This window comes from Protopterus annectens, chromosome 2.part0 (genome assembly GCF_019279795.1).
Source record: "Protopterus annectens isolate FY-2018-M chromosome 2.part0, PAN1.0, whole genome shotgun sequence".
NCBI classification, from domain to species: domain Eukaryota; kingdom Metazoa; phylum Chordata; order Ceratodontiformes; family Protopteridae; genus Protopterus; species Protopterus annectens.
The window spans coordinates 1071759161-1071785986 of record NC_056728.1 but is presented as its reverse complement, the minus strand read 5'-3'; the positions used below and the strand labels follow the sequence as shown (position 1 = coordinate 1071785986).

General features: G+C 44.5%; 1 protein-coding gene across 3 annotated transcripts in view; it reads right to left on the bottom strand.

The window, feature by feature from the left end:
- CCDC171 (coiled-coil domain containing 171) overlaps positions 1-26826 on the bottom strand; it is a 3960104-nt gene that overhangs the window by 3619617 nt on the left and 313661 nt on the right. For all 3 annotated transcript variants that reach the window (XM_044061288.1, XM_044061289.1, XM_044061290.1), the window contains exon 5: positions 5804-5994. In XM_044061288.1, coding sequence (XP_043917223.1) covers positions 5804-5994 — 191 coding nt within the window. The remainder of the gene's footprint in view (positions 1-5803; positions 5995-26826) is intronic.

Sequence of the window (26826 nt, the reverse complement as noted above, 5' to 3'; positions counted from 1 at the left end):
CCATAGACGAGTCCCTCTTCCGCGAGAACAAGCACACACAAACACACACAAACACACACAAACACACACAAACACACACAAACACACACAAACACACACAAACACACACAAACACACACAAACACACACAAACACACACGGAGTGTTCGGCGCAATATAATGGCGTAAACACACCGACCCTTTTTTGGCTCAAAAACAAAACTAGAAGGGTGCTTTGACGCATGTGCACACCAACATTAGCATTACAGGTCACGTGAGCAAAAAACACAAAACAAAAAAAGTGTTTTGGGGCATGCGTACATCGATGTTGCAGTTAGAGGTTGAGGGCCGCATGGAAGAGCTCTGAGGGCCGCAGGTTGGGCACATCTAGTTTATATCTTACCAACCATATCCATAAATAAGAGTTTCTGGTTTCTCAATTTTTGTATGATCTTTTGTTTAGTTTTTCCCCACAAATCCTTAGCTGCCATAACAGAAGTCTTTTTAATCCACACTGCTAAAAACTTCAACTTATCATGTCCCCATAAATATTAATATTGCCGAACAGTGTGTAGGTGCATAATTTACGGCTACAGCCTTTGTTTTATTTTCATTCATTTTTATATCACGAAAATACTGAAAACAGTCTCAAAATGCTCCAGGACAGTGAGATGACCTTTTTTGGATTTATCAGGTACAAAGTAATATCATCTACAAATAAAGACAACTTTTCTTGACTAATATACCAATTATATCTTTGTGCTTCTGAGTCCTTATCTTCTTTGCCAATGGCTCTAAACATAAAGCAAATAAAGGGGAAAGAGGGCACCCATTGCCTGGTTCCTCTGTTCAAACGCAACATATCAGACAGGAACCCTCCCACTTTAATTTTTCCTCCAATCCTTTATACATCATTCTAATTAATCTAATTATTTTATCAGGGAATGCAAACACTTCCAATGCTTTAAAAATGCTCCACTTATAAAATCCAAGCTTACAATGTCAGATGCTTTCAGTGCATCAAGACCCACCAACAGGGCTATTTTCTTACATTATGCATACCTCTGTATCATAACTGCTCTATTAATATTGTCAAACGTTTGTCTCCCCTCCAACAAACACTGATCCATATCTATCAATTTTGGCAACACCTTTGACATTCTTTTAGCTACTATAGACAAGCACTTTATAATCATGGTTTAAAACTGAAATGGGTATATATGAAGCAAGGTCTGAAGGGTCTTTGCCATATTTAGTTAACACAGCCACCACAACTTTCTTCTAAGATGATGTTGGCGCTTCCCCTCCTTTTAAAATTGTCTTAAACAAAAGCTCCTAGATCTTTATCACTTTTTCCTCCTAACTTCCAAACTTCCACAGGAATACCATCTATTCCTGGAGACTTTCTTGAAGATTGATATACATCACTGTTTTCATCCGCTAACTTAACTGTTAGTTGGTGAGCCTCGTCTACCTAATAATTAATTCGTCGATAAATATTTCCATTTGTACTCTTTCTTAATTTCCACATTTCTCTGTTTTATTCAAATTTTCATACAATTTCTAGAATATCTCCACAACCTCTACAGGATTTCTGGTTATTTTTCCTGCTATAGGTTCCTTAAGACTGGCAACAACCCTTTCAACATTATGTTGCCTAAGTCATTGTGCTAAAAGTTTTTGTAATCTGGAGTTATTACAAAAATAGTTGTTCTTTCTAAACTCATGTATATTATCCAGATGCGCCCTTATTTTCTCTTTAGCACTCTGCGTTTCCTCCTTCTCTTTTCCTGTGAGATTCCCTTATTCTGCAATGCTTTACCTTTGTCAGCCCCTCTATGTAATTTCTATTACTTCTTAACCATATCTCTATCTCTTTTATTTTGACCCTATTTTTAAACTTCACTTTCATTTTATCCAAGTCATTAAGCTATAATTTCTGAAGGTATGTCCACTACTGATGAAAGCACCAGTGTCTTATTTTTACTTCACTATCCTGCATTTTTATCTTAGTTTTTATTGGTGCATGATCAGAAATAATTATTGGATGCATTTCGAACATTTCATTTAAATGTACATGTTCCTGTAAAATATAATTTCTAGCTAGTCTAGCCAAGTTATTGTACCTTGGGGAATAATTTTGTCCAAATTCCTACTACTGAATTCACATCTTCCATACTAAATATTTTTACAATTTTGTTCAGAAATCTACATTCTCTTGTTAAATTATCACTTTCTAGGTCCCTTGAATACATCCTCATTATTACAAATTAAATTCCCCCAGATATATTCCCACCTGAAAACTGTATTTCTTCCAAAATTATCTTAAGCTCCATAACAGCAGTCTTCAGTGAAATATAAACTGCCATTGCATACCTACTCCTATATCAACACCCTCTTACAACCACAAATCTACCATTTTAGTCTTTTTTCCTTATCACTAATGGAGCCACTCTAATAATTAGTATAATTGCACCCTTTTTCTTCTATCTCCAATATTCTGCTGAATATCCAATCTGAAATCCTCTCTTTAAAAATTCAAATGCACATTTCTTTTCAAATATCTCCTGCAGCATTGCTATTTGCACTATGCACTTCTTAATATAATTCTATACCCTTTCCTTTTTATAAAGCCTGAGAAGCCATTCATGTTCCAGGATAATATCAATAGCATAGCCATCATGATAAAAAAGTTATTGTTCCCATCTAGTATACATGACAGTTTTTCTGAATGTGTATTTCCAGCTTTTTATTATATGCATATACCAATGTTTGTCAGGCTGATCTTTTGCACCGTTGTTTCTTTTCATCTCTATTTGACCCTATCTCATTTTTTCCAGACTTTTTGTTTATATGAAAAACCCCAAACAAAAATCTAAATACAAACAACCCCAGGCGTATTAACTTGGAACAAACATACATAATTATGTACATTTTCACAACATGAAGTTTACTCCTACAGAAGGGAACAACTGCCCAAAAGTGACGGCTGCACTTACAGGCATCTAACCTAAAATTAAGGTTACCCATGCTAAAGAGCATGCTACAGCCTTCATTGAGTGCTGTCTGTTCTTTCCTATCTCACCCCCACAGTTACGAAAAACAGCAGCTTGTATGCTTCCAGAAAACATTACATTTAGCCCCAAAAAAAAGTGCACTGGTTAGCTTTAAATAAAACTAAATTGTACAATTTTATTAACTGCATTCAAGTATTAAGGCTGCTTGGGAGGCAGTTATCTCTTATTCACTTACAATAGTTTCAAACTTAACTTTTGCATGGAACTGCTTGCCATCGTACGTTTAAGTTGTGGATTTCCTTCAGAAAAGAATACTCAGAATTCTCAAGATTAACTGCTTGCACCTACAGGCAGCTTGTCTCCATGGAAATGTACTTAATAAATCTTTGTAAAATTTCACTCAGCACAAGAGTGCACAGCTGCCATCAACTGCAGACATTTTGTCTCCACTGAACATTTGCCACTGGAAATTAAACAGTTATAAGAAGCTTACCATTTTCATGACTTTCATTATTTTGTATTATTTTTAAAGCTTACATGCTTACAAATACAGCTGTTTTACAGCTTAAGCCAAAGGTAGTAATCTATACATTCACCCTTGTAAAATAAAAAATAAAATACCCCAGTTCTACATATAATATAATCAGTACACTTTTACAACCCACCCCACCAGCCCAAGATCACAGCATATGAACATTAAACTTGCTTTTGTCGAGCATTTTTCTCATTATACTATAAAACCTATATTTCTTACAACTAAAAAATACTTGTTTTCCTTAATATCTTTGACACAGTCACTGAAAAGACTGCCCACACATTTAAAATATCCCTGACTACAAACAAAGCAAAACAGTTTTACTGTATGTAACATGCAGTTTATATTATGAAATGTTTAATACAAATAACAAAAATTGTTTTACTGAAAAGTTAGTTCACCCCCTTTTAGTGCCCTCCTAAACATTAGTGATATAAAGTGGGGTATGCACTTTACAGCCCAACCACAAGTTTAACAAAGTCAACAAATGTTTAATGTTTTTCAACCACTTATTCTTGCAAAACCATATTTCACAAATGTGATAAGATGCTTTATAGTCTTCCATTATTCACCAATTTCTGAGTTGCTGGTCGTCTTCCTGTTCATCTCCAAAGAACAGACTCTAGTTAAGTCCAAGGTAATGATGATTCTTCTAGTCAACCAGTGTTTTTTTTTCTCTCTCTCGAAATGGTTTCGCTGGCAAAGCCTCTCTATGATCACTACTGTCAGAAGAATGAGAAGCTGAGTCCCTTTCTGCTTGCTGACTCATTTTTTGCTAGAAAAAAAAATGTTATTTCCTCCTTAGCCTGCTCTGCATCAAAAAATGACTTTGATCCTCCCGGGAAAAGAACACTTTGAAATCAGCTGGATTCAGCAGTTTGAATATCACACCTGCCTCTCGACATTCCCCGATTACTAGGATAAATTTGCTTCTCTTCTGCCTGGTGTAACAGTGAATAACCATTTTCTACAAATAATCTGCTGTCTCCAATTTTTAATACTTTGCGCTTCTGCAACAATTTTATGAAAATCAACTCTTTCTGCTGGTATGACTGCATCTTTACTAATATAGATCTTGGCTGCTTTGTCATGGCCAGGTTTGGAGTATACACTCTATGTGCCTTTTCAATTAACAATTTCTGCCTGGAACACTAGTCCAGTTGCTTACATGTGCTTTCATAATATTAAGCTGTTTACCTTACAGATACATGGTACAGTGTTTGATTCTCACATGGGGTAATTAGCTAGGCTTAAAAAGGCCTACAAGGGCAGTTAGCCTGGTACTAATCTATGAACCTATAATACAGTCTGTTCCTTCCAGTTTCACTGATACAGCAGAAAATCTCAGATTTTCTCTGCACGCCCTGTTCTTTGATCTGCTATTTTTTAAATAGTTCTTCTTGAGAAACCTCACATTAATCCAGCTTTTTCTTTATGCCAATCTCTGATTTTTGCAATTTTATCAGTACATCTGAATGGGCTAGTTAAAGCTTCTTCTATTTTTTCCAGATTTTTGTTGTTTGAATGGATATATTCCTTCAATGTTTCATTTATTTTAATCAATTCTAGGTACATTTGGTTTATTATTTTTTCTAAATTACTAGAAGCCATCCCTTGAACCAAAGCTGAAACTTGAAATGCTTTTTGTTGAAAAGCTGCAGAATTCTTCATGGACACTGTCACTTTTCTATCCGACTTTCTTTCAGGCTTGCCAAATTTCTCCTTTGCTGGCATTCAGGCAGTGAATTTGATAGCCAGTAACTAGATTTTACCAAAAACATTTTTATTATCAGTTCTTTTTCTCAGTTTTTTTTCCACACTGGGAGAGGTGAAGTTATGCTGTTGATCAGCGTACAGGCATCTTGGAAATCAGTCTAATAATGATCTTCTACGTAGTATATATATATATATATATATATATATATATATATATATATATATATTATGTGTGTGTGTGTGTGTGTGTGTGTGTGTGTGTGTGTGTGTCTTCTTTGTGGTGTTATTGCTCCAAATATCACTTAAGTTTTAATGACAAATGTCCATTCAGTATAAGCACATTAGGAAAGCTTACTTGTTACATAACGCATAGTTCTATTTTAACTTTCATACGATATTTTGTTTTCCCAGATTATTTACAAAGGTAGATTTGTGTAGACCTCTTAAAAATACTAAATAATCACAAAATAATCAGTAAAACTATTACCTCCATTTTGTGACTCACAGCTGTTCACTAAAACATGCATAAACCATTTAAGATCTTACAATAACATACCTGTAGAACATTTTCTAGTCTAATTATTTCGGCTCTTAGGGATTCATTTTCTGCATTGCATTGCTGAATTATGTTATCTCTCTCTTCCAATTCAGCCTGAAATCTTTGGTGGTCATCTTCCCGAGCTTCCTGAGAAATTTTTAGTGCTTTTTCTAATTCTTCTCTTTTCTGTTTCAGTTCTAATTTCTGTGCTGTGGAAAAAATGGAACAGTAAAATACCATCTGAAAAGTCACTTTGCAGGCTTAGAATACAATCTCTAATAAACTGCTTGTAAATAAAACTCATTCTTCTTTTACACTCTGTATTTAAATTATTTAGGTGTCATTTTAAAAATATTTTAAATAAAGCTTAAAGTACCACATTTGAGGATATGGTCTCCTGTTGCCAAAGCAAGCTTTTTTATTGCTCAAATGAATGATACTAGATCAGCTCACTTGGCTAAAACAATTTAAAGTAGCTGTATATAATGGGAATCTGACAGCTTTACAAATAGTCATTTCTTGGAAATTACATTTTAAGATTCTACTTCCAAGAAGATGAAATCCTTGGAATTTTTATTTTACCTGTTTAATTTACTTATTTATTTCATTTATTCTTTGTTGACCAGGTTAAGTCCCACTAAGCTAGCAACCTCTTTTTATGAGAGGCTTGATGTGGTATTTATGCTGCTAGGGGAAATTTGGCCAGGGTATCAAGCACCTTCCTCTATTCTTTTTGTAAGGTGCCATGGGATCTTTTACATCCACCCGAGCAACCACCAACTCAAGCAAACTGAGTCTCAGTTAAAGGTCTCAACCAAAAAGAAAAAAAGTTATACACTCACCATAACGTTACATGTTTGTAGCCCATCTCACCCTTCATTCTTACATATGGGTTCGGAACCGATCCTCTGCTTCAACTCTGCCTGTTACAAAGCTCTAAGTCTCTTAGTTGGCTCCTGGCTAGGTAGGTATCCCATAGTGCACTACTACAATCCCCAGATCTTGTTTGCTGCTAGACTATAGAAGGATAGAAATAAGGTTATCCAGAAAGAAAAACAATAATGAAAGGTTTCCACCCTACCAAAGGTTACAGTATCCTGTCTCCAGATCCTCCAGGATGGGGGTAGGTGGGTGGGTTCGTAACAATGAAGAGCGAGATGGACTACAAACATGGAACGTTATGGTGAGTACATAACTTCTTTATGTTCTGTAGTCCTATCTCGCTTTCATTCTTACATATGGGACAGCGTCCCTAGCACCTTATTCTTAGGTGCCTCAAAGGAATATACTGAGTACCGTGGAACAAAAGGAGGCTCTACCCCTTGAGGTCAGATACAATTTGTAATGAGTAATAAAGGTATGAGGGGTAGCCCAAGTTGCTGCTGCACAGATACTGTCAATTGGAACTGTGGCTTGGAAGGCAGCAGATGTAGACTGGGATCTTGTAGAATTAGCCTTAATCTTGAATGGTAGAGTGTTTCCATTGGAGGAGTACATGAGGAAAATACAGCTCAAAATCCAATCAGACAGGGTCACTTTAGAGACGGGCAGACCTAGTCTAGATTCAGAAAAGGATACGAACAATTGATCTGAGTTCTTTAGTCCTGCGAAGGTAGAAAGTACAGTTGTGTACACCTACCGTAAATGTAGATGTTAGAGTGTCTTCACTGTTGCAGTCATGACTGTAGGGTTCTCCCCTGCCTGCAGGCAGTCCTCGGTCGGCCAGAATCCCAAAGTCTGGGTCCGGCGTCAGCTGTTCAACCATGCTCCCTGACGTCAGAGCGCCAGGAGTACAAAGCTGACAGCCGACGCCATCTTCTCCAGTTTTTCTTGCCCCAGATGTCAGGAGTCCCAGAATGAGAAAGGTCCCATATCCTTTGCAAATACACCTCAGAAGAATGGTGAAAAAAGGAACCACACAAAAGTAAAAATAAGAGGGGACAGGAGGGAGGGAAACCCAGACTGCAACAGTGAAAACACTCGAACATCTACATTTATGGTAGGTGTACACAACTGTACTATGTTCATCGTGTTTCACTGTTGCAGTCATGACTGTAGGGTAGAATCCCAAAGCTGAAAGAAAGGGAGGTGGCCATAAAGAAGAAGGGGCGGCTAAAAGGCCCTGCAAGACTGCAGAGGCAAAGCCTGCCCTAGACTTGGGAGTAGAGAGGTAAATTGTAGTGCTTAGAGAAAGTATGCACTGAACTCCAAGTTGCAGCTTCCAAAATGTCTTTGGTAGGAACTCCCCTGAGGAAGGCCGCAGAAGTGGCAGCAGCTCTGGTGGAATGAGTCCGTATACTCCCTGGGATTTGCTTTCCATGGTGAGAATAACAAAATCTGATTCCATGAGCAATCCATTTAGAAATGGTCTGTTTTGAAATGGCTTTACCTTGGGAACTTGAAGCATAAGAAACAAACAATTGTTCTGATTTTCTGATGTCCTTGGTTCTGTCCAGGTAAAAACGTAGTTGTCTGTGTACATCCAAGGAATGTAAGATCCTTTCCCCTTTATTTTGAGGAGTGGGGAAAAAAGTTGGCAAGTGGATAGTTTGATTTAAAGCCACTTTGGAAACCACCTTAGGCATGAAGGTAGGATTAGTCCTCAAAGACACTCTGTCTTGATGAAAAATAATGTAAGGTTCCACAGCCATAAGAGCTTGTAACTCAAACTCTCCTGGCATAGGTTAGGGCTAACAGAATAGCTGTCTTCCAAGATAAAAACTTGATGTCAGCAGAGGCGGCAGGCTCAAAAGGAGGTAAGGTTAGTTTTTCCAAAACATAGTTGAGATCCCAAACAGGAATGGGAGGAGATCTAGGAGGTCTTAAGTTCTTAGCTCCTCTGAGAAACTGTCTCATGAGCTGGTGGGAAAAGATTGGAGGGTCTGTATTATAATAAGCAGAAATAGCAGAGGCATGTATCTTAATGGAAGAGAAAGAGACCCTTATGTAAGAGGTCTGTCAGGTAAAGTAAAATTAAAGAAATGTTAGGAAGAAGAGGATCAGAATCCTGAGCCTGCATCCAGGAGCAAAATCTTTTCCATTTTCCTGCATACGATTTTCTAGTGCTAGGACGTCTGGCTTCTAAAATGACATCCATAACCTGCTTGGGAAGGAAAGAAGAAATCAAAGGCCCTGGATTAACCAGGCCGCCAGGCTGAGTTCTGACATGACAGTGTAGAACCTGACCCTGCTGTTGGGACAGAAGGTTCGGAGACAGAGGTAAAACCCAAGGGTGCTCCAGACAGTTTTTTTTTTTTTTTTTTTTTTTTTTTTTTTTAGAGTTGGGTACCAAAACTGTAGAGGCCAATTTGGGGCCAGCAAGATTATCATCCTGGGCTTGTCCTGTTTTATCTTTAATAATACCCGTGGAAGAAGAGGAAGAGGCGGAAAGGCATATCCCGAGCATGGCCGGCCTTAGGCATAGGCCAACTAGGCGGCCGCCTAGGGTGCTGCTCTAGTAGGGGCGCTTTTCCAGTATTTATTTGGTGTAAGTAGACTAGGATGGGGGCACCAGATGGTGTGGTGGGGGGTGCCGTGGAGCCCTTTTGCCTAGGGCACCAGTTGACCTAAGGCCGCTCCTGATCCCGAGAGGTTCCTCCAACTGAATGATAGGGCATCCACTTTCCAAGCTTCTTTGTGGAAAGTCCTGGTGCAAAAACTATGTAGCTGATGATTGAGATGGGATGCAAAGAGGTCTATGTGAGGACATCCCCAGACTGCTGTTATCATCCTGAATATTTTGGTGTCCAGCATCCACTCGTGTGGATCCGAAAGGTTTCTGCTCAAACTGTCTGCCAGGAAGTTTAGCTTCCCTAGTAGAAACTGAGCTTGAAGGTCCAGATTGCAAGCTAGAGCTGTGTTCCATAGATCCATGGCTAGTCTGCAAAGGGGGTAGGAATGAGATCCCCCTTGCTTGTTTATGTGCTACGTAACTGTGGTGTTGTCTGTCCGTATTAGTAGTTGTCCTGGATGTAGAAGATTCCTGAAGGCCAGTAGAGCTTCCTGAACGGCTAACATTTCCTTTAAATTGATATGCAGGTGCTTCTGATCCTTTGTCCAAACGCCCTGCAAACAGTTGCCCTGAAAATGGGCTCCCCAAGCATAATCTGAGGCGTCCATGGTTAGAATCTGAGTGGCAGGAGGCAGACAGAAGGGTTTCCCTTTGTTTAGAGTACATGCCCTTGACCACCAAAGAAATTCCTTTTAAAGGCAAGGCAGGACAGAGATCAGTACGTCTAAACTGTGGCAATGCTGAGACCATACACTTTTTAGGTACCACTGTATTTTCATCATGTGTAGTCTTGCATATGGTACGAGAAGGATGCAGGAGGCCATGTAACCCAAAGCCTGCAGGAATCTCCTTGCAGATAGCTGAGTTAAAGTTGCCAAGGTTTTGAAAGTTGAAGCAGGCTGTAATTGTTTTTCGGATGTCAGAAATGCCATCTGGGTTGTGGTGTTTAGAAGAGCACCCAGAAAAGTTATCTGTTGTGAGGGTGTCAAATTTGACTTTATGTTTACAGAGAATCCCAGGAACTTGAGGAGGTTCTGAACAAATTCTAGATGCTGGAGTAAGACATCCTTGCTGTCTGCCTGAATTAGACAATCATCCAGATAAGGGTAAATTTGAATTCCCTTGAGTCTGCAGTAAGCTACTACTGGAGCCAGGCATTTGGTTAAGACCCTGGGCGCAGTAGACAATCCAAAGGGCAGCGCAGAGAATTGAAAGTGCCTCGATCCGGCCTTGAACCAGAGGTATTTTCTGCGTTCCTGCCTGATGGGAATGTGTAAATATGCCTCCTTTAAATCCAAAGTTACCATCCAAGCATCTTTGGACAGAAGTGGAAGTAGCTGCTGTAGAGTAAGCATCTTGAATCTTGGAATCTCTAGAAAGGTGTTCAAGACTGACAAATCCAGAATGGGTCTCCATGAGTTTTGCTTCCTGGGGACTAGAAAGAGCCTTGAGTAAAAACCTTGTCCCATCTCTGAAAGTGGAACCAGTTCTATGGCTTTCATAGCCAAAAGAGCTTCCACCTGGTTTAAGGCCTCTGTCAATTGACGTTTTGGAAGGTCTGGCCATCCGCTTGGCCTTGGCAGGGTATGAAAATGGAATTTGTAACCTCGTAAAACCACATCCAGAACCCACTTGTATTGGGTTATACGAGTCCAATTTTGATAAAAAAAAGAGTTTTCCTCCGAGAGGGGCTTCCAGGCAAGAAGTTCCTGCAGCCCAACAGAGGGAGTCATTGAGTTTGTTTCCTATGAGTTTGTGACCTGTCCTCTCCTCCCCTAGGGGTGGAAGCAGTCCACTGTCTTGGTCTACAAGAACCTTGTGTTTGAGGCCTTCCTCTGGAGCGTCTATATCTACCCCTCTGAGGCCTGTCTGAAGTGGGAAAGGACCAATTTTTAGAAGGCCAATTTCTGCTAAATCTTGGTGGCTGTACTTGTAAGAAATCTTTAACTGTTTGCATGGATTTCGCCTTATCCTCCATCTTTTTAATCACCTCTTCAGCTTTTGATCCAAACAAAACATTATGCTGAACAGGAGCATCCAATAATTTAGCTTTTACTTGCTCTGGCAAATTTTGTTCCTTTAGCCATGCATGCCTTCTAATGACTGTGCCGGAGGCAGCAGCCCTACAAGAAGCCTCCAAGGCATCAAATCCACAGTGTAAACCATGCTTCCTAACTTGCTCAGTGGCATGCAATAAGTCATTTAATTCCTTATCTGCACAGGCAGAAATGGAAGTAAGCTTTTGTTTTAAAACAGACAAGAGAAATTACTGGTATTTCAGCATATGAAACTGGCAGTTTAAAGCCCTAATGGACAAAGTAGCAGAAATGTACACTTTTTTGCCCCATCTTTCTAAACATCTAGAATCCTTTTCAGTGGGAATGGGATTTTTGGCAGAAGCGGCCTTAACTCCCTTAGGACCCTGAGAAATGGTTTCAGGGTCAGCAGTAGGGTTCTTGTATAAAAAGTGGTGGGAATCAGGAACCCTGTAATATCCATCAGGCTTGACAGGAGCAGGAGGAAAAGAGTCAGGGGTTAAGTTAGCTTCCGAAAAAGCATCATCCACAATATCCAAAACAGGAGGAATAGCCAGGGGTCTATGTTGGGGAGAAGAAGAAAATCCCTTAGTCTTTTCTTAGATTCCAAATACTCCTGTCCTTCCCAGTGGAAATGTTCCCTCATGTCATGCAAAGTTTCCCCAAAAGAGAAATCCTCAGGGGGAGAAGCTGAAGGAATGGATTCCTCAGCATCAGAATCCTCATAAGGAGGGAAAGAATATTCCTGGTCAGAAGAAGAAACTGAAGAAACAGAAGCCTGATCAGAGGAATCATAATAAGCATCCTGCCTTGGCCTTTTATCTGGAGGGGGATGTGAACCCCTAATCATAGTAAGTAAATCCTCCGCCATCTTGAGTAACTGTTTCCGTGACTTGGGAGCCGGTTCAGAAGAGGCCTGTGTTGCAGTCTTTGATTTAGAAGGAGTCTTAGCCTTTGTCTTTGGCTTTGCCTTTATTAGAAGCTGAGTAGGCTTGAAAACCCCTTCGGAAGCCGGTACCTGCACAGCGGCTCCGGACCCATCTGAAGGAGCATGTCCGAAGGTCCTGCAATAGAGATATTTAAAGGCCTGGTAGGCTCCTCATGAGAGTCCGTTTCGGCCATCGGTTCTGAAATGGCCGACGACAGGGGCTGCAAAAGCGCCTCACTGACGATGGCCGAACCTGAAGCTAGCTCCACTTGTGCGCTATCATCAGATTTGGACCTCAGAGGACTGTCTTTATCCTTGCGACGTTTGTGAACTCCAGTAGCCAGAACCGTATCTGACAACATTTTTTAGTTAAAGCTCCTACCGAAGTAATGAAAAGCAAAATCGTACCTTCGTTTAATTGTACGTTGATTGAATCTAGCACAAAACCGACAACTAGCTACATCGTGGTCAGGGCCTAAGCAAGGAATACAGTAAGAATGAAAATCCTTATGAGGTATTTGCTTCCCACATGAAATACAATTATTAACTTTTTCTGACATCGGACTGGAGCAAGAAAAAGTTTCCCCAATGGGGTACTTCGCTTTGAGTGGAGAAGAAAGTCTTCAGACTGAAGTTCATCAGAAAAAATAGTCAGGAGTAAGCCGACCGGCACTTGCGAACTGCCATCATCGCACGGCAAGAAAGACTGGAGAAGATGGCGTCGGCTGTCAGCTTTGTACTCCTGGCGCTCTGATGTCAGGGTGCATGGTTGAACAGCCGACGCCGGACCCAGACTTTGGGATTCTGGCCGCGCGAGGACTGCCTGCCGGCTGGGGAGAACCCTACAGTCATGACTGCAACAGTGAAACACGATGAACATCCGTAACTGCCTGTGAACATCAAGTTGATGAAATTTGTATTCTGCAGTGTTGGAATGATTATGGAAAAATACAGGTAATTCTATGGTTTGGTTCAAATTAGTCCAAGAGCAAGCTTTAGGGATAAAGGAAGGATTTGTACGAAGAGAAACTTTTAGTTATGTACTTACCATAACTTTAGATGTTTGGGATCCATCTCGCCTACATTCTGTACTGATGGGCTCGGAGCCGATCCTCGGCTCTGACTCGGCACGCTATGCTATAGAGCGAAGCCTCTTATTGGCTGAGCTATTCTCTATCCCAGGATGCACCACCACTACTTCCCCAGATCTTGTTTGTCCGCACTCATGCACACACACATAACTGTTTATATAACATTGCCAGATGTTTCAAGATGAAACAATAGAATTCGGACCGTCCGGTCTCTTCTGATCTCCAAGGCAGGGGGAAGGATGGTGGGTTATTAGGAATGTAGGCGAGATGGATCCCAAACATCTAAAGTTATGGTAAGTACATAACTAAAAGATGTTATGTGATCCTATCTCGCCTACATTCTGTACTGATGGGACAGCGTCCCTAGCACCTAATTCCTGGGTGGCTCACTGGAAAACACTCCTGAGCATTGTGGAACCAAATGAAGCTCGCCCCCGAGATGCCACATTCAATTTGTAGTGGGAAATGAAGGTGTGCGGGGAAGACCACGTAGCCGCAGCACAAATGTCACTAATGGCAAGCTTAGAATGGAATGCTATTGAAGTAGCCATAGCTCTAGTAGAGTGAGCTTTGACAGAGGTTGTAAGCTCTTTGTTAGAAGAGGAATAAGCCTGACTAATACAGTCCCTGATCCATTTGGCAATAGTGACCTTTGTGACGGCTTTGCCCAATTTATTATCCGAAAAGGACACAAACAATTGATCTGTTTTCCGTGTTTGTTGGGTCCTGTCTAAATAAAAACGCAATTGCCTGTGAACATCCAATGTGTGGAAGATGTATTCCGCTTTGTTTGAGTACTTTGGAAAGAAAACTGGAAGTTCTAATGACTGTTGCAGGCAAAAACTGGAACAAACTTTAGGGACAAAGGATGGATTAGGTCTGAGGGATACTCTATCTTTGTGAAAAACCAGGTACGGTGGTTTTACAGATAGAGCTTGAAGCTCTGAAACCCTTCTGGCAGAAGTAATCGCGACCAGAAAGGCAGTTTTCCAAGAAAAAAGTTTCAAATCACATGTTGCTGCCGGTTCGAAGGGGGAGGAGGTTAAGGCACGTAATACCACATCGAGATCCCACGGAGGAGCAGGATGAGAAATCGGAGGTCGTAAAAGCGCAGCACCTTTCATGAAGGTTTTATACAATCTGTTGCTCATTAAAGGTGGGTTTATAGATTCATGAAAATTGGAAATGGCTGCCAATTGGACCTTTATGGTAGAGACTGAAGAACCTTGATTGAATAGGGAAGTGAGAAATTTCAGGACTTCTGACACCGGAACAGTGATGGGATCTAGACCCCGGAGTTGAGCCCAAATAGCAAATCTCTTCCATTTGCTAGTATACAATTTCTTAGTGGCAGACTTGTGGGCCGAGGATAAGATACGTATGACTTCCGGGTCTAAAGTATGATTCCTGACTATAGTCGGAAGAGGAGCCAAGCTGTTAACTTCAAAGTGTGAAGAGACTGATGGAGTTGTCCCGACAGATGAATTAATAGGTCTGGGATCTGATCCAGGAACCATGGTCCGTCCAGTGCATATTTCCGAAGATAGGGGAACCATACCTGACGAGGCCAGTAAGGGGCAACTAAAATCATTTTGCTCCCCAAGTGAGACGCCTTTTAGATCACTCTGGGAAGGAGGGGAACTGGAGTGAAGGCATATAGCAAGCCGGTGGGCCAAGGATGGGCTAATGCGTCCATAGGACACTCCCCCGGAGCTGGAGTGAGAGAGAAGAACTTTCTGCACTTCGTGTTCAGCGGGGTTGCGAAGAGGTCGCAACAAGGAGTTCCCCATCTGCTGAAGATCTGAGTTGTCACTGCATCGTTCAGAGACCACTCGTGAGGAGAGAGAATAGTTCTGCTTAGTCTATCGGCTATCACGTTGGACTTGCCAGGGATATGAGTCGCTACCAGAAAACGTCTGGTCGCCACAGCCCATTCCCAAACTCTCATGGCCTCTCTGCAAAGGGGGTAGGATCTGGTCCCTCCCTGCTTGTTCAGATACCAGACTACTGCCATGTTGTCGGAGTGAATGGCAATTACGCCCTGAGGGAGGTAATCATGGAGGGCTTGTAGAGACAGAAACACCGCCCTCATTTCTAAAATGTTGATATGAAGGAGACTCTCTTCTGAATGCCATTTGCCTTGGACTGACCTGCCCAGGTAATGCCCCCCCCCCACCCCATCTGGGAGGCGTCCGTCGTCAATGTGGCCATAGGAGGAGGAGGTGGAACAAAGGGTCGTCCCTGATCCAGATTGGAGGGCACCAGCCACCAGCGAAGGTCCCGTTTGCAGGTTTCCGTGATCCGTATGAGGTGACTGAGAGGGAGATCCTGAAAGGACCACTGTGTCGATAGGAGCCACTGGAGAATTCTCATATGCAATCTTGCTAAGGGGACTAGGAGAACAGTGGCCAACATAGAGCCTAATAGCTGCAGGACCATCCTGGCTGGAGCTTTGGATCCGAGAATCAAGGCTCGGACTTAAGCCTGTATAGTCTGTATCCTTTCTGTAGGAATATAGACCCGCATTTGGTTTGAGTCTATCTCTACTCCGATGAACCTTATGCGCTGAGATGGCAGCAACACAGACTTTGGCCAATTGAAGGTGATTCCAAGGGAAGTGCCTAGTGATATGGTGGCTTGTAGGTTCTGTAATAGTAGACGCCTGGAGGTGGCAGTTATGAGCCAGTCGTCCAGATACGGAAATACCTGGAATCCTAGACTCCTCAGGTGAGCAGTCACGACCGCCAAACATTTGGTGAACACCCTGGGGGCTGTGGTGAGACCAAAGGGCAGTGCGCAGAACTGAAAATGACCATCTCCCAGGCTGAAGCGCAAATGTCTCCTGGACGCCTGATCTATCAGGATGTGATAATAGGCGTCCTTGAGATCTATGGAGCACATCCAAACACCTTTCTCCAGCAGTGGGAGAATGGATTGTAAGGTGACCATTCGGAACTTGGACTTTTTGACTGATCGATTTAGGATGCTGAGATCCAAAATGGGCCTCAAGTCCCCGGTCTTTTTTGGCACCAAAAAGAATCTTGAGTAAGTCCCTAATCCGATCTGGTCTGCGGGGACCGGTTGGATGACTCCTTTTTGAAGCAGCTTTGAGATTTCTAAGGCTGCGATTTTCCCGTTGACTGGGTGGCGGGTCCGGGATTTTCTTGGACGGCGGTGGAGGGTGTGAAAAGGGGATGTTGTAACCTCCGGCGATGATTCGAAGCACCCATCGGTCCTGAGTGATACCTTCCCAGGCTTTTAGGTGCTTTGAAAAACGACCCTCGACTGGCTCCGGAGCTGCACAGTCGGGCAATCCTTCAGGGATTGTGGAAGGCTGAAGAGCCACGAAAGGACTCTCGGTCTCCAGTGTTGCAGGGGCCTCTGCCGCCTCTGGGACGGCGTCTTCCAGAAAAATTTCCCCCTCCTCTGCCTCTAGAAGGGGGATCGTCCTGCTGCGAGGGATAAGACTTCTGGGATTTACGGAACCACATTTTCCCTCCTCTTTTAGCCTTGGGGTAAGGCCGAAAGGGAGTGGAAAATCGTGCCCCTACGGCAGTCAAAGTCTTACCTTCTTGCTCGCAGCGGGTCAATGTGTCCTTTACCTTGGGTCCAAACAAAGAGGACTCATCAAAGGGAGTGTCGGCAAAGGAAGACTTAAAGGCTTCCGCAAAATGACACAGGCGGAGCCAGGCTTGCCTCCGTGAGCAACACCCGTGCCGCTCTACCGCCCCTCGGCTGCATATGAAATGAGCCTCATGGACGAGTTTGATATCGATGACAGCGTAGCCAACTGAGAGCCAACTGTCTGGGCCAGCTGCTCAGGTAGGTTACCCAAGAGGGTATCTGAAAGCTCCTTGATCAGATCCCTCTGAAATCTAGTGAAGTGCGTTAAATAGTTCAGGGACCTTAAGGTAAAGGCCGCTGAACTGAGGGTGCACTTCCCGTACCGATCCATGCTCCTAGACTCCTTATTAGGAGGATGGACGGACGTCGAAGCCTCTGCTACATCTTGTTGGGTAGCAGATGCCACCATCAGGGCATCTACAGCCACACCTTTGGTCAGAAACTCCTTCTCTGGAGGTGCTGATAAGAATTTATTTGGACGAGCAGGCACCGGTTCCACAGAGTCTGGATGCTCCCACGCCCTTCTACAGATCAAATCTAGGAGCTCGTCGAAGGGTGGAGACACCCAGGAGGCGGAGGGCTGAGCACCGAAGGCCTTGAGGAACACCGACTCGTCAGCGCAAGGGGGTTTGGAATGCCAGCCGCCTCGTTGTTTGAGGGCTTCCAAGATGTCTGCAAAGGAGACATCATCTGAGGACGACTTAGGGGACCCCTCCGCATCATCAAGATCGGTGTCGGACGTGAGAGACTCATCAGGGGAGTCGACGTGCTTCCTCTTGCACAGTCTTTTCCTTGGGGGTTCCTCTGAAGAAGCTTCAGAGGGACCTCCAGGAGGGGGGGAAACCCCACTGGGGGTGACCTCAGGCCCCGGGGCTCCGCTGTCTAGCGACAGGGGGACTACCAAAGACCCAGTCTCCATGTGTAGGGAAGGTGCCGGTGAGACCGTGGAGGTAGCCAAAGAAGATTTGGCCAAAGCACTCCTCATGGCCCTGAAGGCCGGACCGCCAGAGTCCTGGGACGGTCCAACCCCCGTGGCCACAACCGTAGATGGTACCCCCGCAGCCGACGCACAGAGAGGAAGGCTCAGAACCGAAAACATCGGTCCCGAAGCGTCCCGTCCCCCCCCGAGGCCGACCGAGGAGGTCCGTGTACCGAACTCCGACTCGAGAGCCGGGGTTGGAGTAAGGGTCGGAGCCGACCCGAAAACCTCCATCGGCTCCACCAGCACCGGCTCCAACGGTGCCGAGGCTGTTGGAGGAGGAACCAGAACTACAGGGTGGGCCATCGGCTCCGAAGCCGAATGGGCTGGAGCCGAAACTAATTTCTGGAATACAGGAGACTGAAACAGTCTTAGGAGCACCCTGTTGATGTCCGAATCTGACATCTTGGAAGATCGGGAGGAGACCGACCGGGCCCGAACCGACTTCTCCATCGGCTCCGAAGGACTAGGGGGCCGGCTCTGAATAGACTCGACCAGTATCGGTGCCGAGGGAGATTCCAAAACATTTCCCTCGGTGCCGAGGAGGGCTTCGGCGCCGAAGGGGAAGAGTCTGAGCCGGCAACCCTCATCGGCTCCAAAATCAGTGGAGCCGATGAAGGTGACCCGCCTCTCGAAGCCCCAGCCATCGGCTCCGAAACCAGACGAGTCGAGACTGGAGGCATCGAAGCAGACCATTCCGCCCTCAGCTCCGAAGTCCGTGGAGCCGATGGAGAAGCCTGCCTAGATTTCTTACTGGTCGGTTCCGACGGACTGGTCGGAGCCGATGATTGCTTTTTCTTAGCTGGTGAGGAAGAGGAAGATAAGGCCTCCTCGAAGGAGGGTTTGATAAGCCTTTTTAAGATTAATTTATTCTTCCTCTCTTGGAGGACCCTGAAGGAAAAAGCGTGACACACGCTGCAAGACTCCTGTAGGTGTTTGGCACCTAAACAGTACACGCAGAAGGAGTGATCGGTGATGGACATTTTATAATTGCATCTCGTGCACATTTTAAATCCTGAGGGTCTATGCTCTTTAGACATAATGCCTGTAGACTACTCACTATATCAGAGAAAAATACCAAGTATGTCACTCAGAAACAGATTTTACCACAATAAAGAAAAACCTTTTCTTATATATTGTTTTTTTTTTTTTTTTTTTTTTTTTAACGAGAGGCGAAGCCCAAGAAAGATAAACAAATAACAACTACAAATACACCAAAAAGGAGGGCCAAGAACCCTCTAACTCAAACAGGTACTTGACCTCCAAAATATAAGAAGACTCACTAAAGAACTAGGGGAAGGCCCCTCTAACTTAAACGGAAACCTTTCCCTGTTCAGTCACACAAAATTACCACAAAAATTTTACAAAAACACTCTTATACACAACGATAGCTGTTAAAACAGCTTTTGGGTAAAGATTAAAGAATTTCCTGACAGAAAAACTCTCAGAAAAAAAGCACTTAGCTCAGCCAAGTTCGAGACCACGTCCTAGCTTGTAAGCGGCAAACGAGATCTTGGGAAGTAGTGGTGGTGCATCCTGAGATAGAGAATAGCTCAGCCAATAAGAGGCTTCGCTCTATAGCATAGCGTGCCGAGTCGGAGCCGAGGATCGGCTCCGAGCCCATCAGTACAGAATGTAGGCGAGATAGGATCACATAACATCTCTGTCTTTGTGGAAAATCAAACAAGGAGGCTTAATTGACAGTGGTTGTAACTCTGATACTCGTCGAGCTGATGCAATGGCTATTAGAAACAAAGTCTTCCAAGACAGAAACTTCAATAGACACGAATGTGCGGGTTAAAAAGGCAGGGATGTTAGTTTGGACAGAACGAAGTTTAGATCCCAAGGAGATGCAGGTTCCTGAAAGGGAGGCCTCAGTAAAGTAGCGCCTTTAAGGAATGTTTTACATAATCTGTGGGACATAGGTTAGATTCAGGTTGTCCCAACCCTAACTGTGGCAGCAGCTGATCGCTGATGGGAAAGTTCAGACAAAAATTCTAAAACTATAGGGATGGATGCTGTGTAAGGATCTACATTGCTTTCTTTAGCCCAGAGAGAAAACCTACTCCATTTGCTAGTGTATAACTTCCTAGTGGAAGGTTTACATGAAGTAAGGATGTGGGTCACAGCAGGTGAAAAATCATGAAGCCTGACTAGGGATGGAAGTGGAGCAGCCACGCTGTCAAATTGAGGGTGTGGAGGCAGGGGTGAAGGGAGCTTGACATGCGTGTCAAGAGATCTGGCACTGGGTCCAGAGTCTATGGATCGACTAGTAGATGAGGCCAGAGAAAGGGGAACCAAATCTGGCGAGGCCAGTAAGGAGTGATGAGAATCATTTTGCTTCCCAATAACTTTGTTTTCTGTATCACTGGATATGAGCGGAAAGGGAGGGAATGCATAAAGGAGTGCCAGGGGCCAGTAGTGAACAAGTGTGTCTCTCGATGACTTCCCCGGAGGGGGGGGGGGAGGGAGAAGTAGCTGCTGCATTGGGAGTTGATCGGACTGGCAAAGCGATCGCAATAAGGCTGTCCCCATTTGTGGAAGATCTGTTCCGCTATTACCCGATTCAGAGACCACTCATGAGGCATCAAAATTGCCCTGCTGAGCTTGTCGGCCATCACATTGGTTGTCCCCGGGATATGCATTGCTAGATAGCATTGAGAAGATATCGCCCACTTCCAAACATGAAGAGCCTCTCGACAAAGGGGGCATGATCTGGTTCCTCCTTGCTTGTTTAGATACCATACTTCTGACATTGTCCAATTGGATAGCTATCGTCCCTAGAGGAAGAAAGTTGTGAATTGCATGCAACACTAGAAGCACTGCTCTCATCTCTAGGACACTGATATGCAGGTGCGCCTCATGATCTTGCCATGTGCCTTGGACAGTCCTGCCTAGGTAATGCCACCCCTCCACCCTGTGAGGCATCCGTGGTCACAGTAGCAATGGGTTGGCAAGGAAGAAATAGAGTGCCTGTTGTCAGCTGGTCGGGTTGAACCCACCAACCAAGGCCCTTTTTGCAAGACTCTGTTATGATGATATGGCGAGAGAGGCAGTTGTTGAAATGACCACTGGGAAGATAGAAACCATTGGAGAATTCTTATGTGCAATCTGGCTAGAGGGAATAGAGTTATGGTGGAGGCCATGGTCCCTAAGAGTTTCAGCACCGTCTTTGCCTTGACTTTTTGTAGAGGAAGTAGACTGAGAATTTGTTGCCTGAGGTTTTGAATTCTGTCTGCAGGTAGATGAGCTAGCATGGCGACTGTCTATTTCTGCGCCTATAGTCATCACAAATTGAGTGGGCAATAAGGCAGACTTTTCCCAATTTATTATAATCCCCAGCTGGGAATAGAGCTGGATTGTCAAATCTCTGGTTTGCAGGAGTAGGTGCCTGGTGGTGGCGGTCAGGAGCCAGTCGCCCAGGTATGGAAACACTTGGAATCCTCAACGTCTCAGGTGAGCTGTCATTACTGCCATACATTTGGTGAACACCATGGGGGCTGTGGTGAGACCAAAGGGCAGATCACGAAATTGGCAATGACTGGCTCCCAGCCGGAAGCGTAAATGACTCCATGATGCTCTGTCCATTTTTATATGGTAGTACGCATCTTGGAGGTCTATGGAGCACATCCAATTGTCTTTCCCTAACAGAGGGAGAATAAACTGCAGTGTCACCACCCAGAACTTGGCCTTCTTTATGGATTTGTTTAGTTTGCTGAGGTCCAAGATGGGCCTCCAGTCCCCCTGTACATTTTGGCATTAAAAAGAATCTGGAGTAAGTTCAGAACCCTATCTGGTCTGCGGGGACAGTTTGGACGACTCTTTGCAAGTAACTTTTGCACTTCTACAGTTGCTTGATCCCCGTGATTGGGTGGAACATCCTGGATCTCCTTGGGAGTGTGGGGTGGAAGAGAAAAGGGTATGAAGTAACCTCTGGTGATTATTCTTTGTACCCATTTGACGTGGGTGATGTTGATGCAAAGATAGGCGACCCCCAACTGGCTCTAGAGAAGCGCAGCTGGGCCCCACATCAGGAGCTCCGATAGGGATGGCCTCGAAAAGAATCGTGGCTACCCTGGTTTTGCAAACCCCCCCCCCCCCACCTCTAGGGCGACGTCTACCATTAGCTCATCCTCCTCTGCCTCTGAAGGAGAACTCACCCTGTGCATCCGGGAAAAATCTCTGGGACTTCTTGAACCACATCTTACCACCTCTCTGACCCTTGGGATATGGTCTAGAAGGGACAGTAAAATGTACTCCCATGGCAGAGAGTTTTTCCTTCTTGTTCGCACCTGGTCAGTTTATCTTTTACCTTGGGTCCAAACAATGAAGAACCGTCAAAGGGGGCATTAGTAAAGGTAGAATTGAAAGGCTTCACAAAGTTACATAAGCACATCCAGGAGCGTCTCCTAAGGAAAACTTCTGAACCAGCTGCCCTGCTCGCTCCATCGGCTGCTGCATAGGAGATCAGCCTCATGGAGGAGTTCATAATGAAATTTAAGGTGGACAACTGAGCAATCCACCTTCTCAGGGACTCCTTCAGTAGATGTACCTTAAAGAGTATCTCCTAACTCCTTGAGGAGATCTCTCTGAAGCCTAGTAAAATGTGAGAGATAGTTCAGCGATCTGAGGGTAAAAGCTGTTGAAGAAAAGATACACTTCCCATATCTATCCATCGTTTAAGACTCCTTGTTTGGCGGGACAGATGAAGTCTCCGCTAGCTCCTTCTTAGTGGCCGCCGCCACCACCATGGCATCTACAGGAACACGCTTGGACAAAAACTCTTTCTCTTTTGAGGCAGAGAGAAATTTATTGGGTCTTCTGGGGACTGGCTCCATGGCATCAGGAGTCTCCCACACCTTTTGAATAACCAGGTTTAAGATTTGGTCAAAAAGTGGAGACACCCAAGAGGCTGAAGGTTGAGACTCTAAAGCCTTCAGGTACAATGACTCCTCATCAGAAGGGGTGACAGTGGGCCAGCAGCCTCTCTGTTCTAGGATCTCTAAGATGTCTACAAAGGAGACCTCATCAGAGGACGACTTGGGCGACCCTTCTGACTCCTCAAGGTCGGGGTGATGGACTCATCCGGGGAGTCTACATGCTTCCTTGTGCATGTCCTCTTCAGAGGAGGCTCCTCAAAAGGGTATTCTGGGGAGGTCTCAGAAAACTGGGGGCCACCCAAGTGAGGTTCCTGAGGCTGCGGGCCTCTACTGTTGAGAGAGAGAGAGAAGAAGGTGCGGAGACCGAGGTCAGTGCTCGAGGGGGAAGCGTATCGGTACCCTTGCACAGAGCTGTGAGCGAGACAGCACACTCCATCTCTCTGGCTCCGAACACAGCCCCAGTTCCGAGGAAATGGAGGTAGTCCTCTGTTGCCGAGCGACTGGCTCCGAGATGGACGTAGGGTCCGAGCTCATCCTAGCCAATGCACTGAGAGGGAGACTCGGCACTGAAGAGGTTTGGGTCCAAGTGTCCCTGTCGGGGCAATCGGTAAACTTTGGCCCCTAGACACCACAGACTGCGCCAAAAGTGTCGGAGCGGAACTCTGTTCTGAGACAGCCACAAGGGGAGCTGGAACTGAGGGTTCTACAACAAGCGCCACCAAAATCCCCAGCTCTGAAGGCCCAACTCGGCTCAGAGAAGGAACCACAACAGGGAGCATGGACTCAGGTGGCTCCGGAACTGACTGGGTCGAAGCCAACAACAATTTGGGCAAAGCATACAACTTCAAGAGTCTAAGCGCTACTCTCTCCACATCTTCTTCTGACAGGCTCTTGGAGGATCTGGATGACAGGGTAGGCGATTTGCATCTCTGTAAAATTGGAGATCTTAAGGTTGGGGAGACCAGTAAAGATCTCTGGACCAGCTCTGATGCAATTTTTCAGTAGTCGGCTCTGAAAGGTTTGGGGCAGATACTGCAGTATCAATATCTATGACCTCGACCGGCTCAGAGGACAGTGGAGCTAATGAGGTAGACATTTTACCCATTTTCAATAGTTTCTGAGGAGGTTGTGATACACTAGTCAGTGCCGGAGAATGCCCCATCTGACTTGACTTTCTGCTCTATTTGTCAGGCATTTGTCCCAAAGACCTTAAGGAGTAGATTATCTTTAGCTATCTACCTTGAGAATCAACGCTTAAAGCTGCTCGAAAAAAGCGCTATGGAGGGCTCCTCAGAGCTCAAAGCTGAGTCAATTTTGAAGAGGAAGGACAAAAAGCAAAGGCCTGAACCTTCTGCTGCACCTCTGGATACAGACTTCTCTCTTAAGGCAACGAACAGCCCTACTGACATCCAGGCCACCTTGGATACAAGCATAAGCACATCCTCAGACACCGAGCAGGCATCCGTTTCGGATGTCCAAGGGGAACCACTGCTCGTGGTTATGGAAGGCCCTAAGGGGATTCCTCAGATTCTTGTTAAGGAAGAGTTAGAGTCTGACTTGATCGAATGTAGGCCTACATCGGGCCCTCCTACCCTACATAAAGCAGACTTGCATAGGAAAAAGAAACAAAAAAAAAAAAAAAATATTTGCCTCCAGGAAAAGAACCTGCTAGCAATGGGCAACAATTTACTCAGGGCCTTTTCAGTGCCCTTATGTCACTCAGGCCTCCTCCAGGTTTTACAGCTTTCTCTCCCACTGCTCTCTCTCTTCTTAAAAGGACTAGTGAAGAGGACATTTCAAAAGGAACAGGCATCTTCAGGAGTGGAATCACTGCATTACTCTTCACATATCCCTTCCCCCCTGGATTATGCCTCCCCAGAAGAGAAATCTAGTGGAACAAATTCACCTTTGGAAGACCTGTCCTTTGGAGAGACTCTAAGATGAGAGACCATTTTAAAAGGGATAGCACCCAAGTATTTGAAGTACAATAAAGATACTATGAGCAAATCTGCTATTCCTCCAGTCTTGCTTGCTTTTCTTGATACTTTTGCCTTAGCTTCATAGGCACCAGATTCCTAGCCACCCACCCCCAAAAGGCCAGACAGCTTCTACAAGGTCCCAGAGGACTGCATGTTTTTCTTCAGATGTCCTTCTGCAGACCCTTCTGTAATTTCTGTGCCTTCACACAACCCATCAATATTGCTGCCCTCTACTACCCTCCTACCATCTGTCCCATGAAAGCATTGGTATGGTAAATACTGTGAACCCCATGAGCCCTTACCCAGAACCCTTACAAACTCCCTGGCTAAAAGACAGGGCAGGGGAAGCAGGGAAAGAAAATAACTCATAAAAGACTGAAACTTGGTGGCAGGATGAGGGGCTAGTATTGGAACAGTTTGAATCCTGGAGCCTAGAAAGATGTGATCCAGAGATGGATTCAACAATGACTTTTGAAGGTTGACCATGAACCCCAGGCTGTGCAATAGAAGCTAGGTAAAATGAAGATCCTGCATTAGCTTGGCTTCAAACAGGGCCTGAAGCAAGAGTTCATCCAGCTAAGGAAATATCTGAATGTCCGAAAGCCTGCAAAAGGCAACCAGTGGAGCTAGGCATTTGGTGAATACCCTTGCGGCCACTGAAAGTCCAAAGGGCAAAGCAGAGAACTGACAATGAGAGGAAGAAACAAAGAAATGCTAACATTTCCTGAATACAGAGTGGAGAGAAATAAGAAGGTAGGCATCCTTTAGGTACAGGGAAACTAGAAAGGCCTGGGAAAACAACAAGAGAAATAAAAAGTATGTAAAAAAAGCATTTGGAAGGATGGCACTATGAGAAAAGTGTTCAGAAAGAAAAGATCGAGAACAGGTCTCCAGAACCCCTCTTTGTTGGGCACCAGAAACATTCTGGAATAAAACCCTAGACCTCTCCCGATCTGTGGAACCAGGTGAAGGGTATGCTGGTCTAAAAGACTGCGTAATACTCCTGGAAAATGAGGGAGTTGTTCTGCAGGAAGTTCAGGGATTCTAGAGATTAGGGAAGGGTTTTCCAAGCCATAAAGTAACCCTGCCTGATAATGGAGAGAACCTGAGAGTCTGTGGTGATTATTTTGCCAAACTGGAAGATATAGAGAAAGATTGAGGGACAAGGGAACCTGGCTGAGAGGAAAAGACGGGAGAAAGTCAGATGACTGCAGATTTGTCAGGAAGGGACTTGCTTTTGGGGCCTAGGCACTTGAGTAGGTTTATCAGAAAATACATGCCTAGGAACCTTCTTACCCTTGGAAAACTGTTTAGGCAGTCTATGCAAAAAGGCAGTCTTACGAGGATAGTTCCTTTGAAATCTGGAAGTGGCTGAAACAAAGATGTGCTTCAAATCTTTCATGACCACTCCCTAATCCTGCAAGGTCTTAAAGAGCTCTGCCACAGCAGTCCCAAACAAGTTTTGGTTATCCAGAGGAGCATCCAGGAATTTTCTTTTAATATCATCTGGCACAGCTTGAAGGCAAAGCCAGGAATAGTGCCTCATCACAGAGACAGAGGCAACAGACCTAGAGGTGGCATCCGCTGCATCATACCTGCACTTTATACAGTGACAGGCCACGTGAGAAGCAGAACCAAGTAAGGAAAGAGCTGAGACCTTACCTTCAGAGTCAGGCATGGTCAAAGACAATCTAATCTGGGAAAGAGGAGACAAAATGTATCCTGTCATATGGGTCTGCTAATATATAGCTCTAAAGGCTACAGAAGTCTATACTTTCATACCAATCCTCTCCATTGCTCTGCTGTCCTTGTCTGAGGGAAGGAGCTCAGAAGAGGGCAGTAGCCTGGAAGACTTATCAGTAGACAAAGAAATCACTGCTGGATCAGATGAAAGGCCAGTCAGGCTTCTTAGGGGCTGGAGGATGGAAGTCTGGTGCCAGGGAAGCAGAAGTATCTAATAGATCAGCTAACATGAGAGACAGCAGAAGGTATAGGAAAGTCCATTTGTACCAA